The sequence below is a fragment of the Mirounga leonina genome, unplaced genomic scaffold (genome assembly GCF_011800145.1).
Source record: "Mirounga leonina isolate KUSES-001 unplaced genomic scaffold, KU_Mleo_1.0 Mir_91, whole genome shotgun sequence".
Classification (NCBI taxonomy): domain Eukaryota; kingdom Metazoa; phylum Chordata; class Mammalia; order Carnivora; family Phocidae; genus Mirounga; species Mirounga leonina.
Genome location: NW_023270839.1, coordinates 24,767,925 through 24,786,253, shown reverse-complemented (window position 1 = coordinate 24,786,253; position 18,329 = coordinate 24,767,925). Strand labels below are relative to the sequence as shown.

Genomic DNA, 18,329 nt, shown 5'->3' with positions numbered 1-18,329 from the left:
GAACTCCCCCCCCCCCCCCCAGTCTTGTCTGAAAGGGAATTTGAACTTGGGATAGGAAGCAAAAAGGCTATCTTGCCTGTAAGAGAGGCCAGACTTGCAGAAGTGGATTCTGGCTAAGGAATGTGGACACGCTGCGGACAGAGGCCAATTCCTGCACTGATGTGGTCAGACATGGCAAAGCCCAGCTGTTTGCTCCATTGAGAGGGGCGTTTGCTAGCCCACACAATCTCTGAGTACTGTCTGAACTGGATCTGAATATTCAGCCTGCTGAGGCTCACCCATTCCCCAGAGAGATTGGAGGTGGGTTGTTGTAGAGCATTGTATTCAAAGCAATTGGTAAGAGAAGTTACAGATAAAGACTTAGCAATTAAAACAATATAATATACAATGGTGAAGTGGACTCTAAATTTTCCTCCCCCACCCCAAACTGTTAGAATACAGGTAAAAACCCTTTATGCTTAATTGGTTGTTTACTGATGGACATTTTGTGGCTTTTGTTACTCATACCCTCATGAATCCTATTGGGTGGAATACCATCTTGCCCCCAAATGCATCTCTGCCTTAACATAAGGGTTAAGAGAGTGTACTCTGGCATCGGGCTTCCTGAGTTCACATCCCCATTCTTTACTTCGAAGCTGTGGGAACTTGCTGGTTTGTTTAACCTTCCTAAGCCATAGTTTCCTTAGTGTTAAAGATAGTAATAATAGAACTTACCTCAAAGGGTTGCTATGAGGATGAAATAATGTATCTTTAGCACTTAGCATAAAGTTCTTTTTGAGTTTTACTTTTTTTTTTTTTTTTAAGATTTTATTTATTTTTCAACAGAGAGAGAGACAGCGAGAGAGGGAACACAAGCAGGGGGAGTGGGAAAGGGAGAAGCGGGCTTCCCGCTGAGCAGGGGGCCCGATGCGGGGCTCAAGCCCAGGACCCTGGGATCATGACCTGAGCTGAGGGCAGACGCTTAACGACTGAGCCATCCAGGCACCCTGAGTTTTACTTTTAATTTACCAAATGCTACTGCCACTTCCACTGAGCTTTAACTCTTGACTTGTTTTGGTGGTGGGTTTGGTGGGTATGGCTGATGAAGTAAAAAGGAAGAGAAAGGTATGAATGCTACACTTTCATTTACACAAAAAAATAACCACTAAAGATTTATCTTCTTTGTTACTGCTTTTTGTGCTGAAACCTTAAAATAAAATCTTTTATAATGGAAATAATCCAATGTGTCTACTTTAGACTTTACATATCTTCGTGCTTTCCAACTTAAATAAGACATTCATTTATTTCTAGAATTAGAGCTGTTTTTCCTGTGTGTAAGTGAATAAATGCCACCCAGCTTGTTTGAATGAGTGCTGTTAGTTTGCAGTTCTCAAGACCAAAGTTTGCAGAGGAGAAATCTTACATCTTTCTACTACCTTGCAATAAGCCACATAGCCTAATAGTATTCAGTGTGTTAAAGGATGAATGGCAATGACATTAAAACAGTCATTGTTTGAGGAGATTGGTTGAAACACTTGAAATGAAATGATATATTACTTACTATAAAGGATAAAGTTATTAAACGCAAAAAAAAGCAGAGCATGCAGACAAAAATAAATCACAATTAGACATTATGTAGAATTTTAGTAATGCAGTGAAGTGAAAATGTGATCACTAATGAAACGGAACAGTGAATGAATGAAACCGTTCATACAATGAAGCAGAAAGTACCCCGTTTATGAGAGAAGATGTTTATACTTTTAAAGTTATTGCTTTAAATAAAAGAGGATGATCAAAGTATAACGGCACGCTTAAAAAAATGAGCAGTTATGAATGAGTATTAGGTGAGAATGCAAAAGATTTCTCTTCATTTCCCCAGATTCTCATCTCTTGAGCCAACCAATTTTAACCATTTCTGGTTTTGGTTCTTCTCATGTTTATCTTCACGACACCATGCACTGTGCTTGTTCCTCTATTTCCAGATTTACACAGTACCCGTATTGGCTCCTTGCCATGAAAGATAGGGCCATAGCTCACTGAGATATCTATACCTTTTCTCTCTCTTTGCCTTCTCACTTTTTTTTTGTAATCATAGTATGACTTTCAGTTATTGGCTATTTTAAAACATTATATAATATACTTAAACCTCTGTTTCTTGGATCAGCTACTTTATTTCTCTCCATACCTTTCTTCCCAACTCGTTTCCTGGTTTATGACAGCTATACCATTACTTTTACAGGTGCAGGTTTAAAACATTTACATTTTGATTTGCAATCATTGTAAATCGTAACTTCTTCCATCTTTTGTCTGTAGGTTGATTGTAAACATTGAAAAAACAATGAGGCATGTTTATATTACTGTGATTTTTCAAACACCTTGGAAAATCTTTGGAATATCTTGTTTTGTAGGATGAAATTTCTTTTTTTTTTTTTTAAAGATTTTATTTATTTATTTGAGACAGAGAGAATGAGAGAGACAGAGAGCACATGAGAGGGGGGAGGGTCAGGGAGAAGCAGGACTCCAGGATCATGACCTGAGCCGAAGGCAGTCGCTTAACCAACTGAGCCACCCAGGCGCCCTGTAGGATGAAATTTCTGATTCTGGACTCTTTATTCTTAGCTTTTTCACCATGTTATATGTGTTATTACTCCATAAATACACTCATTCTTGTCAGACAATATGTCCTGATTTTTGTTTGAAAACATACTTATTCCGACCACAGGACACCTGCAAAGGTTCAGGGGTCCTCTGAAGCTATTCCAGGATTTGGTTTGAGGTTGGAATGGATCCAGTGGAGTTGTAATGAGCTGTTAGTGGGGAAGGTTTGAGGTGGTTAACTCTGGCTTGGATTATCATTTTCAATCTAGAGAACTTTTATGGAGTTTGGAAGGTTTGATTGCTCCCCCAACCTTAGCTCCTTATCCTAACTTCTCATCTCACTCCCCTTTCCAAGATTCTGACTTGCCCTGAGGAGTTCTGGGTACTCTGAACTGAAGTTTGGGGCACTACTTTGTCACAGAAGGGGCGCAGGATTGAGAACCCCTGGCTTAGAATTTGTGATAAACGTTCTCTTCCTTAACCTTCTATAGTTCCTTTGGTTGAGTTGCTAATTTAGGTCAGAAGGTAAAGCTGCATTGCATTCATGTCCATTATTTCATCTGATAGATAGACACACATGATGTGGGGCCAAGGCAGACATTCCATTATCCCGATGTGTAGAGACATAAACTAAGGCTCAGAGAGCCCCTCGCATCAGGCACAAAGTAAGCCTCTATCCAGTCATTTTCTGGGTAGCTTTGGAGATACCTGGGGCTGTTGGGTATGGATGTAGGGCCCTTTCCCGAGTTCCTTTAACTTTTCTTCCTACTTCTCTCTCTGACCTCGACATCAGTCAGTCGGAAGTGTGCTTTTTGCCCTGCAGTGCTCCAGGTCCTCTGGGGCCATGAGAGAGCACAGGATGGGGCCAAGACCTTACCTTGGTTCCCTGTCCTGCTTGTGCTTGAAGTAGTGAGTTCAGAGGAGATGCAGGAAGCTTCCATGCTGTTACGCGTGGTCGACACAGACAAGGAGATCGTGTGAGCACACCCCAACTAGAAGTACATTTTAGTTACGAAGTTGTTTTTAAAGGTTTATGCTGATGGGACTGCAGGATTTATACCAGCGGGCCTTGGAATAGCCACTGTTTGTGAAACTGATTGCAAAACATTTGACCTTATTCATCAGCCCCTAAACTTGAGGAAGTACATCAAGGTTTAGGCCCTCGGATGTGGCATGGTGAAATGAATGGTTTCTTTGGGGTTGCTGTGTGTTCAATCCTCTGCCTTAATTTCTGATACAGAACTAGCTAGAGCCTTACCCAGTGGCTCCCTTAAATTGTTAAGTATGGATCATCTGGATTCTGAATGGAGGCTTTGCTCCAAGAAACCTGATGAAATATCTGTAAACAAGAAACCCGAAGTTACATGTTTTTATTTTCCTGTAACTTCCGGTATCAACTACTGTGTTTCCAAACTTTGGCTAAAGAAATATTTACATTTTTTGGCTTTTATTTTTTCTGACTAATGTCAGAGTTTGGATTCCCATAATTCTAGTGAAAGGAAGAATATGGTCACATTTTAGGGGTGAGTTGGGTCATTGAAAAAAAATACGCACAGCTTCAATGAGTAGAAATTTAAAACTCTATATGCAGATTTTATGATGACCTTTCTTAACTAGATTGGTAGGAATTTTATTGTTTAAATTAGACTCATATAGCCCCATAGATATTTATAACTATGCCAAATGCAGTGATAGAATGCACTGCATTTGGCATCTCTGGTTTTAATTTTTCTGATGTATGCATAGGTAATATTAAGGGATATCCTTATTGGTATCATTATGTTAAAGAATCCCAAACTACTAAGCCAGTGTTGAGTACCATGGGTTTACCTTTTTTTTAGTCTGCAAAAATTTGCCCCATTCTTATAACTCAGAGACCTTTTTTTCCTTTTATTTTGTCATATATATATATATAAAGTATGGAATTCTTGTGATTGGATTTTTTTTTTTTTCCAGACCCAATGTCTGTGGATCACGTTATAATGCTTACTGTTGTCCTGGATGGAAAACCTTACCTGGTGGAAATCAGTGTATTGTCCGTAAGTAAATAGACGATCTGTCATTCTTCATGTTCTTCTTTTGTTGTTTTGGTTGCATGGTGATTCTTAGTACTTGTTTCTTTGTAACTGCATACCATTAGTATGTTTATAGCAGAACCTTCCAGCTCTAAGATTTTCCTACTTCCTCTGAAGCCAGATTGGGAAATACACTAATTTGGTCAAACGACTGTTATACTTTAGTTCAGTGACTTCCTTTAGAATATTTCTGACATATAGGAAAGAGAGCCACAGGGTTACTTTGCTCAAGGGTACATGTGACCTGGCTTCATAGACTATGTAATCACTTTGATGGGATTTTGAAAAAAGGATACCATTGCTGCTTTCCTTACTGTCATCTCTAACTCTGTTGGCCTCCCACAAGCCTACTCAAACATTGTACATTGAATTTGGGTGGTCGAGGCCAAAGACAGACCTAACTCTAGAGAGGAAAGGAAGTGGATAGAGCATCAGATGCAGATGAATGGAAAGAGGAGGGAAGAGCTCAAATGGGACCAGCGATTCCTCCATTGACTGTGCAATCACAGCAAATCTCCAGATTGTCATCATATCCCACGAATGTGGAGTGGCAGACCACGTGCCAGAAAAAGTGCTATGTAATGGAGATACTATGTCAGATTGGTTATGGCTTCTGTCCTTTATGAACTTTTACCGTCGTCATACCTATGAAGTGATTTCCAGTTTTCAGAAAACTCTGTCAGTGTAATGGGGAAATTTAGAGCTGAAAGGATGTTAAGGAATTACTCCACTTTCTCTCTTGGCCTAGAGTGGTCTGTGTAGAAGAACAGAATATTTCAACCAGTGTTCCCTCGGTGACCTAAAAAAGTTAATCTCTTTCCCAATTCTTGATTTTGACCAAAAGCACCTTATTCATTTGGCACATTGTGCTTTATTTAGGGATCAAAACTTAATCACTAAGAGAGGTATAGAATGGTGTTTGGAGTTTTCTGAATGAACTTGACAACAGAACCCTCTCCCTGGTGTTCTATAGAATCTCTGAGAAATGCTGTCTTCAGGTATTTAATTGGATGTTTATAGGATCCTTTGACAGTTTATTTCTTAATAGTTTTCAATCCCTATCCTAAGCTTTTTCAGATGTTTGAATGCACTATCCAGTGTATTATTTTTAGCCTTGCACATCTCATTTGCTGCTTGCATTTGAGGAAGGGATCATGCCTTTGAGTATAAAACGTAGTGACCTGCTAATATATATAAATCATTTGCCATTTAAACTTGTTATTCTGGCCACCAGCAGAGCATTTGGTACCAGTATGTTAGTCTCTCAGTGACATGAAAGTGTTAATATTTCTCTAAAGGATGAACAGCTTCTTGACTATAGAATCAGTGCTATTGTAATGGATTCCAAATTTCTTCTCTCAGACTGTTGATGTCATTGAGAATGGGACTTAAATGTAGGATAGTAGCTGTTCTGTAGATTATATGTTCCAGGTGGGCAGGATCTGATGTAGAGAATTAGTCTTAGCAGGGCTCAGGATTTTTATAAAAATTATTAAATAGTAGCTTATAATAAAATAAGCTCCCAAGAATCCTGCTGCAATTTTTATACCATTAAATGTTAAAGTTAATATAAAAACAAATGCTTGTAGGCATTTAAATATGTTTAAATGCAGGACTTTTGTTTGTGTTGTTTTCTCTAAATAGGGTGTTCTGGGCTTTTGATAGACTGGGTGCTGGGTGGAATAAGCAGAGAGAGGTTGAGAACCGATGGGAGTAAGGGAGTTACTGCATTTTGCATCCAGAGCTTATTTAGTCCAACACATTTGTTCTGTAAATGCATAAACCTGAGACCTAAGGTCACATAAGTCATCATGGCAAAATTCATGAGGAAGCTGAGTCCAGATTCCCTCATTTGAGGGTTGGGTTCCTGTAAAGCGCCATGCTCTGAAGTCATGTACTAACAGATCTCTGGTTTTATTCACAGCCATTTGCCGGCATTCCTGTGGGGATGGATTTTGTTCTAGGCCAAATATGTGCACTTGCCCATCTGGTCAGATATCTCCTTCCTGTGGCTCCAGATCCAGTGAGTATAACATGTTATTATATATAATATTATTTTATGTGGTTATGCCCTATTTTCTCCTAAATTTGCTTTTGGTTTTTCTCTTGCCTGCAATATATATATATATTTTTTCACTAGAACATCTGCCTTCTCTGTTCTGCCCAAAAATCTTGGAATGGCTTTCCTCAATCTGGCCTCCCATTTTCCTTCTTCACTCTTCACAAGGTTACCTACGGGACATAGTTACTATGAATAATATAAAGATTATGACCTCCTTTGTAGGTATTGCCTTATTTATCTTTGTATCTCCAATGTAAATGCCATTAAAGATGCTAAGTGGAATGATTGTTAAATGTACATTTTTGGCTCAAGAAAACTAGGCATTTTTCCTTGTGGTACTAAAGTATGAGTCTGATTAAACACTTTTTAAAAACTGAAGACCCCTGCCTTTGCAAGAAGAAAATGTGAGAAGTCATTATCGCAGTTTGGAGGTGATTTTTCCTGAAGCACAAACCTATTTTCCCTTTCACAATTTTACCGCTTCATTCTGTATGCCAAATAAATACCCACAGTTCATTTTCCAGAGCATTTGCTTGCTTGTTCTGTTGTTTTTTTTAATACTTTTTTTTGGGGGGGTGGTTATTCTTTAAATGTGGCATCCTCAGCAATGAATTAGGGGAAATGCAGGGTTTGGGAAGAAGGTGAGTCATTATGGGTTGTTAAAAAAAGTTGAAGTTCATGCCTCAACACCTTGACCATTACCAGAGCGAAAAACTTAGGTTCCATTTCCCATTTCCAGTGAGAAAATGAGTTCCCCTTGTAGTGTTTCCATTTCTGACAAGATTTTCAAGAAAAGTATTGCGGAATAAATGCATTCTCTTTTAGTCTGTTGCAGGTAGAAACTTCAGTGTGGTCGAGGTTGATTACCTGTTAAGGGTCCTAATATTTAGCCATGGCTCTCGTAAGCTGATAAACAGGATAGGGCAAGTAGTCCTAACAGACCCTTTGGTGTCTGCTCACATACCTTGGCATTCATTATAACTCATCCTTAGAGCTCTGTAAAATTTTTCTGACAGGGAGCATGCCAGATCTGCATGTAAGGCAGACTAGAAGTGCTGGAGGGCTGGTGGCCCTAGAAACAACTATTAACTAGTGACAGGCAGAGAGTGTTGGATAAGTGCCCCAGCTTCCTTGCCTCTCAGTTTGCAGAACTATGGACTGTGTTCTGAACTGTCTCTTGGAATTCCCTAGTGGGCTGAGCCCCAGCTGCCCACAGTGGTAATAGGCTTGATCATGTATTGATCATCTTGATCATCTTCCTTGTCTCACCTCCTCACTCTCCTACCAGTGTTTCCTGAAGTCACTTCTAAAACAGACTACTTGCATTTAAATTATTGTCTCAGAATCTGCTTCTGGTACAACCCAAACAAACACAGCCTACTACTAAACACCGTCAGTTGTAGATTGGGATAGAAACTTCCCCATGGGCCAGGAGTCATTTGCTTATTGCACCGAGAATAGCATATTCTTATTTGATCTCAGCTTCGTTTTGGATGTGTATCTTCCAAGCAACATTAGGTTCATTGTACAAATCAAGGGCACCTGAGCTGGAGGAAGACAGAAAGGTAGAGAAGTCAACTGGTGGCACTTCCAGGAGCCTGTTGGACATCTCCATCTCCATCAGACTGCCACCGAGAACTACCTAAGGGAAGGGGAAGGAATCTAGATACCAAGTTGGGAACAGACCCCATCGCTCAGATTGGCCCTTGGGCCAACCAACAACAGTAGTCCTCTGGCAGGGATAAAATATAGTTGGATGATAAAACTAGGTATCCAGCTAGGAAGGTCTTCAATATGATAGTGAGAACTGCTGCTGATTTCTCTGTCAAGTAAAAATCACGAGCCGTAAAGATAGGATGTTAACAAGTTGGGCCTCGTAGATTTCAAGCTAGCCTCGAGATGGCAGTAGAGTGGTAGGTGCTGTGGGCCAGATTTAGGTTAGGGACTGATGTCCAAGACTTACGGGTGATGCTCTCTGAAGAGGTTTGGGTCCACCTATGGTACCTGGGCATTGGACCTGAGTAACTAGTGGATAAGAGTGGTAGGAGGAGGACAATTTGGTTTCATCAGGATCTTTGAGGCACTTGGAGCCTTTAAAATCATTGGCTTGGGGGCGCCTGGGTGGGTCAGTCGTTAAGCGTCTGCCTTCGGCTCAGGTCATGATCCCAGGGTCCTGGGATCGAGCCCCGCATCAGGAGCCCGCTTCTCCCTCTCCCTCTACTGTTCCCCCTGCTTGTGCTCTCTCACTCTCTCTATCAAATAAATAAAATCTTTAAAAAAAAATCATTGGCTTGGACTCAATCTGAATTAATATTATCTAAACATCTTGCAAAATTGAAGATGGCAGAATATTTTAAATTCAGGGTAGCTGCGATAATCAGAATTCATTTCTGACCTTTTGAAGTATTGTTCTAGGTAATAGCTGTACTATCCTATAGAACTTCCTGGCCACGGTGTGGTTGGCAATAAATATGGAGAGATCACTTTGCTAACTTTCCTGCTAGTAGAAGGATGACTCAACACAGCAAAATACTTGCATTTACTACCTGTAGTTCTACCAAAAGGGGACAAATTTAGATTTCACCAATATTTTGTATGAGAAATCTTATACTTGCTATGTGATAGTGATCAAGGAGGCCTGGGAAAGTTGTGGGGCCTCCGAGGTCTTATTTTTCTCATTTGAAAATGAAAATAATGAAAGGAGGGTTGTTCTTTCAGGCTGTTTTCTACTTTTGAGTGTCCTGGGACTCTGAGAATAAGAAATGATCTCTTCGTGGCCTGAGGGGAGATTGCATTTCCAAAAGGGTCCATACTGCCAGCCAGCAATTCCTCTGGGAACTAGGAAGACAGGGCTTCTCTTAATCTATTGGAACTCTTGCCACTGCTCATAGGGGCACCAGGGCAAAAAAGATTGGCTATCCAGAGTCAGAAAACGGGATTTCTGGACATTTTCTTTTCTTTTTTTTTTTTTTAGAGAGAGAGAGAGCAGGGAGGAGGGGCAGAGGGAAAGGGAGAGAGAGAATTTTTTTTTTTTTTAATTTTATTTATTTGAGAGAGAGAATGAGAGACAGAGAGCATGAGAGAGAGGAGGGTCAGAGGGAGAAGCAGACTCCTTGCCGAGCAGGGAGCCCTATCTGTGACTCGATCCTGGGACTCCAGGATCATGACCTGAGCCGAAGGCAGTCGCTTAACCAACTGAGCCACCCAGGCGCCCCGAGAGAGAGAATATTAAGCAGACTCCACGTGGTGCCCGACACGGGCCCCACCCTGAGGTCATGACCTAAGCCAAAATCAAGAGTGGGATATTTAACCGAGTGAGCCATGCAGGCGCGCCATGTTTTCTGGACTTTAATTTCAATTCTGTTTGGACTGTTCTCAACTCCATCCATCTCTGAGCCTGACAATGGACCCTGAGCAATCCTAATTCTAATTAGGTCATGGTAGACTGATTAATGAATTTACTCAAACTCTTCTTTATATATATATACATGTAATATAAAACAGATTATTGTCTTCTTTAATAACATGTATTATTATAAAAGTTGTTCCCTGAATTTTATATTTAAGAATTTGTAGATCAATTTCATACTCATCCTGTTTTATTCTTTATGCTTTTTAAAAGGATTTTTAAAACTAAACTTCTTTTCTGAGATAATTATAGATTCATATTCAGTTGTAAGAAATAATACAGAGAGATCCTGGGTACCCTTCACCCGGTTTTCCCATGTTAACATCCTGTGAAACTATAGCACGATATCACCATCAGGATATTGACATTGATACAGTCAAGATACGGAAGAGGTCTATCACTGCAAGGATGCCTCATGTTGCCCTTTTATAGTCATTTTCCTCCTATCCCTATGCTCTCCTTAATCCTGGCAACCACTAATCTTTTCTCCATTTCTACAGTTTTGTCATTTCAAGAATGTTATATAAATGGAATCACATGATAGGGAACCTTTTGAGATTGACTTCTTTCACTCAGCATGATTCTCTGGAGATTCATCCAAGTCATTGCATGTGTCAACTGTTTGTTCTGTTTTATTGCTGAGTAGTATTACTTGCTATGGATGTACCACAGTTTGTTTAGCCATTCACCAGTTGAAGGACATTCAGGTTTTCTCCAGTTTTGTTGTGCTCTGAGCATTCATGTACAGGTTTTGGGGGTTTTTTAAAATATTTTATATATTTTATAGAGAAAGAGTGTGTGAGCAGGGGAGGGGCCGAGGGAGAGGGAGAGAATCTCAAGCAGACTCCACACTGAGCATGGAGCCTGATGTGGGGCTCAATCCCATGACCCTGAGATCATGACCTAAACTGAAACCAAGAGTTGGATGCTTGACCAACTGAGCCACCCAGGCCCCCCTCATTACAGGGTTTTATATGAACATAAGTCTTCATTTCTTTGAGATAAATGCCCAGGAATGGAATTGCTGGGTGGTATGGTAGTTGCATGTTTAGTTTTTTAAGAAACTGCCAGGCTGTTTTTGGGGTGGCTATACCCTTTTATATTCTCACTAGCAATGAATGAATGACCTAGTTTCTCAGCATCCTTACCAGGTTTTGGTGTTTTCACTATTTTTAATTTTAGCTATTCTGATAGGTCTGTAGTTATATCTCATTGTGATTTTAATTTGCCTTTTTGGCCTGATTTATGATGTTGAACATCTTTGCCTGTGCTTATTTTGCTACCTGTGTATCTTCTTCAGTGAAATGTCTCTTTATGTCTTTTGCCCAGATTCTAATTGGATTGTTTGCTATTTTGAGAGTTCTTTGTATATTACAGCTCCTAGCCCTTTGTCAGATATATGAGATGCAAACATTTTCTCCCACTCTGGAACTTGCTCTTTCATGTTCTTAGTTTTTTACAGAGCAAATATTTTAAAATTTGATGAAAATCCCCCTTTTCAATTTTTCCTTTAATGGATCATGCTTTTAGTATCAACTCTAAGAGTTCCTACCCCTATATCCTGAAGATTTTTTCCAATTTTTAAAAAATGTTATATAGTTTTATATTCTACATTTACATCTGTGATTTATTGTTGAGACACTTTTTTTTATGGGGTATGAGGTTGAGGTCTAAGTTCCTTCAATACTTATAGATGTCCAGCATCATCTGTTTTTGAAAAGACTATCCTTCACCCATTGAATTACTTTTGCACCTTTGTCAAAAATCATATTTGTAGAGGTCTGTTTCTAGGTCTTCATTTCATTCTGTTGATCCACATGTCTATCTCTTCTCCAATACTGTACAGTCTTGATTACTGCTGCTATATAAAAAGTCCTACAAATTGAGTAGACTAATTGCTTTCACCTTATTCTTCTTTTTCAAAATCATTTTAGCTATTCCAGTTCCTTTGCCTGTCCATATACACTTTAGATTAATCTTGTCTACGTCTACAAAAAAATATTTCTAGGATTTTGATAGGAACTATAGTAAGTAAGCCTGTAAGTCAGTTTGGGGAGGGAGTATTAACATCTTCCTTATGCGGAATCCCTTACACTTTGAACAAATTTTTGTCATTTTTAGTTTACTTCAATTCAGTGAGATTTGGGAGGTGCTTGTATTCCCAACACAAATCTAAACTCTAAGGGTAGTAGAAGGCCAGGGGAACAATTCTAGAGCAGTGTGTGAGCAAGTTTGAGCAAGTTTGGAACAACCGTGTGCTGAAAGTGTGAGGACACTCAGGATAGGAAGGTGGTGCTATCGCTAATCTAGGATAAGTGACCCTTGGAAAGGTTTTTCAGGAAGTGTGGAATTTATATGAACAGGGAGGAGAGGAGTGGAACCTGCTCAGACTTTAGAAATAGTTGAGTCCTTTGCTTTCTAATCTGTTCTCTATGAAAGTGCCTTCCTTTATCACTGCTATCATTTAACCTGTCTTCCTCTGAACTTTTTCCAGCTATGCTAGGGTTTTGTTTTTTGCTTTTGTTTTGGGTACTTAAGTGAAGTTGCTCTTCTGAGTTGTGCATCTTTAGGCACCACAGGACATTTATGCACTTAGGGAAAAATGTCATTGCTGTTATTTTTCTGAATGAAAATTATTTTTGTCCTGCAGTGACTCTGGCTGCCCCTGTGGACCTGTCTCTGGTGTAAAGTCCAGGAGTTAGTCTCGCTCTCTAGTTTGCCTGTCTGTGCTTTTCCTAGCCTAAATTAAAATTGCGTGCTTGCCATATAGATGCTTATTTGCAAATTGTACTCAATGTTCTTTCTGCCCCTTGTGCTTGCCAAGACAATGGCAGGTCTGTAGAATCATTCCCAACCTCATGCATCCCAAAGAAAATGGTTACCTTAGCCCCGCATCTCTTTCATTCCCATAGCATGCTCAAATTGTTCTCTTCTTGTGGGTCATTTTATGAACTAGTTTGTACTGGGCTATCACCTAAAGGGGGTTTCTTCTTCTCTTGCTGGTGCCTGGCAAAGGAAAGGCATTCAGTTAGTATTTATTGAACGGCCAGAATGATTGACTGAATCTGGAAAAAAAAAACATTTATTTAGGAGTCTATATAGATACAGGTAAGTGGCAACATTTCCTGCTCGTTCTAGAATGTTGAAACCCTTTGAGGCTGTCTGCTCATTTTCAAGGGGAAATCCTCATTGGGTCTTAGGGCTCTCAGAGTTATCTGCATGTAGCAGCTTAGACACTGACACTTGAACTCCCCTGGTATTGTCAGTTTCTGGTAAAATCTTAACACAGATTGAGTTTAGGAATATAATCTAACTTGAAGTATTTAGAGCATGTAACAAATATACCACATCATTATGGATTTAAGTGGAGCTTTGGCTTTTTCTAGAGATATAGAACTTGGTCTTGTCATTGTTGGACATCTGGGATGCTTGTTCAAATCAGTGTAAATTTAGAATACGCATCAATGGCAGGACTCGATAAAAAAATAAAACCAATTTATGTATGTATACTCTCTAAATTGTTCCTGCTGTAGTGAAGCTGCATGTCTAGTTCCTTTATTTCCCCACAAAAATCCTGAGTGATTGTTTTAAAGAAATATGTTTCTCCCCCGAACATCTAAGACTCACAAAGAATGCGAAGTTACTTTGGCAAACATGTTTGTGGCAAAGCAGATGGTTAAGATCCAATTATCTCTCGTTAAGGGTGATCCCCTAGCCCAAGATTCATAGTTCATTGGATTATTGGAACCACTGGACTAACTATGCCATACTGTTTCAGAAGTCTGACCAAGGGTCTTATTTTTTAAGGGAGACAAAATATTTTCTGGAAATATTTTAGACCTGGAAAAGGTTTACCTGAAAGACAGGGTAGAAAAAATATAAAAGCATATCAGAAAGATTTTTATTATATTGCACTTAAATGTGAACTTACCATTTTTCCTGAAAGAATTCATTCTATTTTTCAATTTGAACAAATAATGTAAAGTCACTATTTGAACTACTGTTAGCTTTTTATCTCAAAGTAGCTAAATGGCTTTGTTGCTCATGTGGGAATGGAAATTAGCTCTTGGCATGAACCACTTTAATTGAAATCAGTTTGTGGGTTGAGTTCCTATGCTGCTTGACACATGACATCATTTCCTGTGCTTTTCCCAACCCTCACTGTTTTTCTAAGATAGGATGAAGCTAAGTTTAACTTCAAATTTTAAAGCAACTATACACCTTTTCCTGACCTACTTAGAATATTATCCAAATTTTCACCAAATCATTCCCTTTGTATATTTGTAGATAGTTTTTATAATTCAAAAGCATTTTGGCTGAGACATTTTAATAGAGTCAGAGGAGCCTAAAATAACTGTTTTAACCAGTTTCCTGGGTTGCTTGACTTCTGTAACAATGCTCCAACAAAGGATTTATTTCTGCTTTTATGCATGGGGAAATGAAGATAAAATATTTTTAATAGCAACCTACTTAAGGCTGTATAATGGCTTAGGGCATAATGAGCAATTTCTCAGTCTTAGTTTTTGAGGATAGCTTTAGATGTCATTATCTGGTGGTATGAGTTAAGTAAATGGAAATTACCTTAGTAAAGTTTTATACCACACCTACAAGTAGGCAAGGTATTACTCTAGGCACTTAGGGCGTGTAATTAATAACCATGATGCTTTCCACTCTAAAGAAGCTTTTGGACAAATGGGTTGGGGATAGGAGAAACAACTAAAAAAAAATAGGTTAGGTTATATAATATACATTTCAAAAGAGAATAAAATACTCTGGACTCAGGGAAAAGAGGGCTCATATCTAGTGGGAGAAGGAAGAGAGAACAGAAATCAGAAAAGATCAAAGAAAAGAAGATACATTTGCAGTGGGTCTTAGAGATAGGTAGGGTTTTGGTATTTGGTAACAGCTGTGTGCATTTTATGTTGGGGATTAAGGGTAAGGGACAAAGAGACAGGTTAAAGAGGAGATTCCACCAAGAGACTAGAACAATGTGTTTGGCATTTTGCATGGCACACAGTAGGCAGTCAGAAAGATATGTTAAGTGAATGAATGAATGAGAAGTAGATTGGGGACTGAGCCATAGGACTTACCAGAAGTATGCAGGGAGTCCTGAAAGGCCCATGGCCATGCTGAGAGAGGGAGGAAGTTCTTAGCATACTAGAGATAGGGAGCCTCTGGTGGTGCTTCAGTAACTGTGTGACGTGTTCTTGAGAAAGTGTATCACTTTCAGCTTGACTCAATTAACTCTTTGGTCCTCTATGAGGGCATAGGAAGTATTCAGTTCTGACATCTCTTCCCCACTGTCATGCTGAGATTTGTGTAGCTCCTTATGAAAGTGGCCCTTTCTCCTCAAGTCCGTGGCCACTCTTGATACGGCACTGAGAATCCTAACCAGGGGCTACCAAAGAAGGTGGGGACTGCGAGGCATCTTCTCTCTACTTGTAGCAGATTTGGCCCCTGTGCTCCAGGAAGACTGAGCCTAAGAGCAAGGCTGAGCAGCTGATTGCTGTTCTTGCACCGAAGGTGGGGTTCTCTTCTCCCTATGTAAAATTGTGGAGCCTTTTTCTGTAGGAATTTTCTCTCAAAGCTTGGAGGACACAGGTTGGAGTAGGCCACTCCCAGTGCCCAGTCCTGGTCTCCTTGTGTAGGGTTGTGTCAACAGGGATTAATGACGAATTCAGTCAAGCCTCTAGTCTTCTCCAAGTAGGGTAGTTATTGTTTCCAGAGGACAAAGGGACAGCCTGGGATTCTGAAAGTGTTTTAGCATCCTAAATTATTGAATTAGAAACAGCCTTCACTCTAGAGAAAGGAGAGCACACGCCATGCTCTCATTCTCACCTCACATGTATCTATCACTCCAGTTTCTTTTAGTGTCTTGTCTCACATCCAAGGCTGCCTGCCCCCCATGGTCCTTCTGCCCTGAACCTCAGAGTCACACTTCTGTAGGTGACAGTATGACAAAGAATGGATTTCAAACACTGCGGGTCTTATTTAGTTTAAGGTTACAGTTTAAACAAGCAGCTCTTTCTGAGCCAAGGCCGGCCGCCTCCATTATCAGGCAGCCTTGTTATTAAGTGCTCTTGTAGGTAGTTTTTTCTTCTTTTTGCTGCCTCCAAAATTTCTTTTAACAAAATTCCTTGGAATTTCTCACTCAGACCGTTTTCCTGGCCACCTACAGTGGGACTCTAAATCTTGTAACAGGAAAATTATTGCCGTTGTAATCTTGTCTCATAAGGTTGCTCAAGGCACTATTTTCTTGTTGTTATAAATTTCAGAAATGACATTGAGTGGGAAGTCCTGCTGAATTAGGGAAGTCATTTAGCACCATTACAGTAAATATCAAAGAAACAATTGCATTGTAATTGATTTTATACTCACTAAAAATAACACGGTTAGTGTTGTCAGTTAGGTTATTTCTGCACAAGTATGTGAATCTTGATAAACCATTTTATTTTCTCTCCAGATAACTACAGATCAATTCCTGTGAAGTGTTGCAATCTACCTACTTAAACTGCAAAAGTAAATCATTCTTTTTTTTTTTTTTTCCTTTTCAAGTCCAACACTGTAACATTCGCTGTATGAATGGAGGTAGCTGTAGTGATGATCACTGTCTGTGCCAGAAAGGATACATAGGCACTCACTGTGGACAACGTAAGTAAACCATACCCATAGGTATCCTACCTGCTAAACTATGTAGGCAAATGTGTAGACAGCTACGGAGACAAAAAGAATATAGAGCTCAGTGCTGATGGATTCTCTTTGGTTATCTGGGAGGTGGCATTTTTATAGATGTCTGGTGAGTCTTACAGATGACCAGATCACCCATCTAATGCACTTTGCACCAGATTTCTGATTGGAACCTTGGGAGTGCTGGTTGGGCTCATTTTCTTCTCATTTATCTTCGGCACCCCTGCTTACCTCATCCCCTTCATGTATGATCAGCACCCAAGGTGTAGAATTCTTGTTTGTTCCAGATATATACCTTCCATTTGATTGCTGAATATGTCCACCTGGCTTTTTAAGAAGCATCTCGAAGTATTTCAAAACTCAACCTCGTCTTTCTCCCCAAACATGTTCTTTTTCTTGACTAATAATATCTGCATCTCTCCAGTTTCCCAACCTAGATTCTACTACTGTAATACCACATGGTGTTTGGTTTGCTGGTTCATTCATGAACACTGTTTATTTTGTGTCTACTCTCAGTCAGCCCCTGCAGAAGATGAAAATTCCTTCAAGAAAGCTTACTTTTTATTACACTAAGAGGAATATATACACCCTGCAGAAAATTTGGAAAATTTCAAAAAGAGAAAATAATAAAATTCTCCATAATCCTATCATTCCAGATATTACCTTCTAGTCTTTTAATGCATATTTGGCACATGAAATCTTACTGTATACATGACTTTTCATACTCCTTTTTTACTTAATATTTTATTAGAAGTATGTTCCACATTATTAAACATTTTAAAATACGTTTTAATGGTTGCAGAATACTCTGTTAAATAGCTGCTTTATTGCTTATTTAATGAATCTTTAATGATGAGCATTTATTCATATTGTTTCCAGTCTTTGCCATTGTATATATATTTGCTACAATGAATATTGTTACTATAAATGAACCAAAATTTATATAATGCCCAAAATTTATATAATGCCCCCGTGACTGTCCACGCACTGCACATGTGGTAAGAATAACGACTGAGTTTTGAGTAGCCCACAACAGCAGTGTGGGGAGAGGAGACACAGGACAGCTTCCCCAATGTGGGAGACCCTTGAGCTGGGTCTTGAAGGATGGGATGGGGTTCACTTGTCAGATGATAGGGGATGGGCTTCTCATGCCACTGGCAGAGCATGGGCCAAAGCACAAGGTCACGGCAGAGGATGAGATGTCAGACGTAGCACATGTTGCTGAGGAAGGTGATGGGAAGGCAGATAAGGTCAAAATGAAAGTTGGGGACCCAGGTTTTGAGTGCCTTTATGCATACCGTGTTTGCATCCACAGTAGAGCCAGGGAAGAGGAGTGAGACAACAACAACCAACCAACAACAACCATTCCTCGGCTGAACTATTTACTCTACATTTACCATGTGCTGGGCACATTTTCCAACTCTTCACATGCATTAACTCATTGAATAAAACTGTAACCTCCTGAGTTAGAGACGTCTTTTACCGCCAGCAGATGAGGAGAATGGGGCACAGGGACATC

At 39.6% G+C, this 18,329-nt stretch overlaps 1 protein-coding gene across 1 annotated transcript in view; it reads left to right on the top strand.

Moving 5' to 3' along the window:
• The window catches only part of FBN1 (fibrillin 1), a 229,969-nt gene that overhangs the window by 23,422 nt on the left and 188,218 nt on the right, over positions 1–18,329 (top strand). The window contains exons 3-5 of the mRNA XM_034994644.1: positions 4,534–4,616; positions 6,577–6,675; positions 16,679–16,774. Of these exons, the coding sequence (XP_034850535.1) occupies positions 4,534–4,616; positions 6,577–6,675; positions 16,679–16,774 (278 nt within the window). The remainder of the gene's footprint in view (positions 1–4,533; positions 4,617–6,576; positions 6,676–16,678; positions 16,775–18,329) is intronic.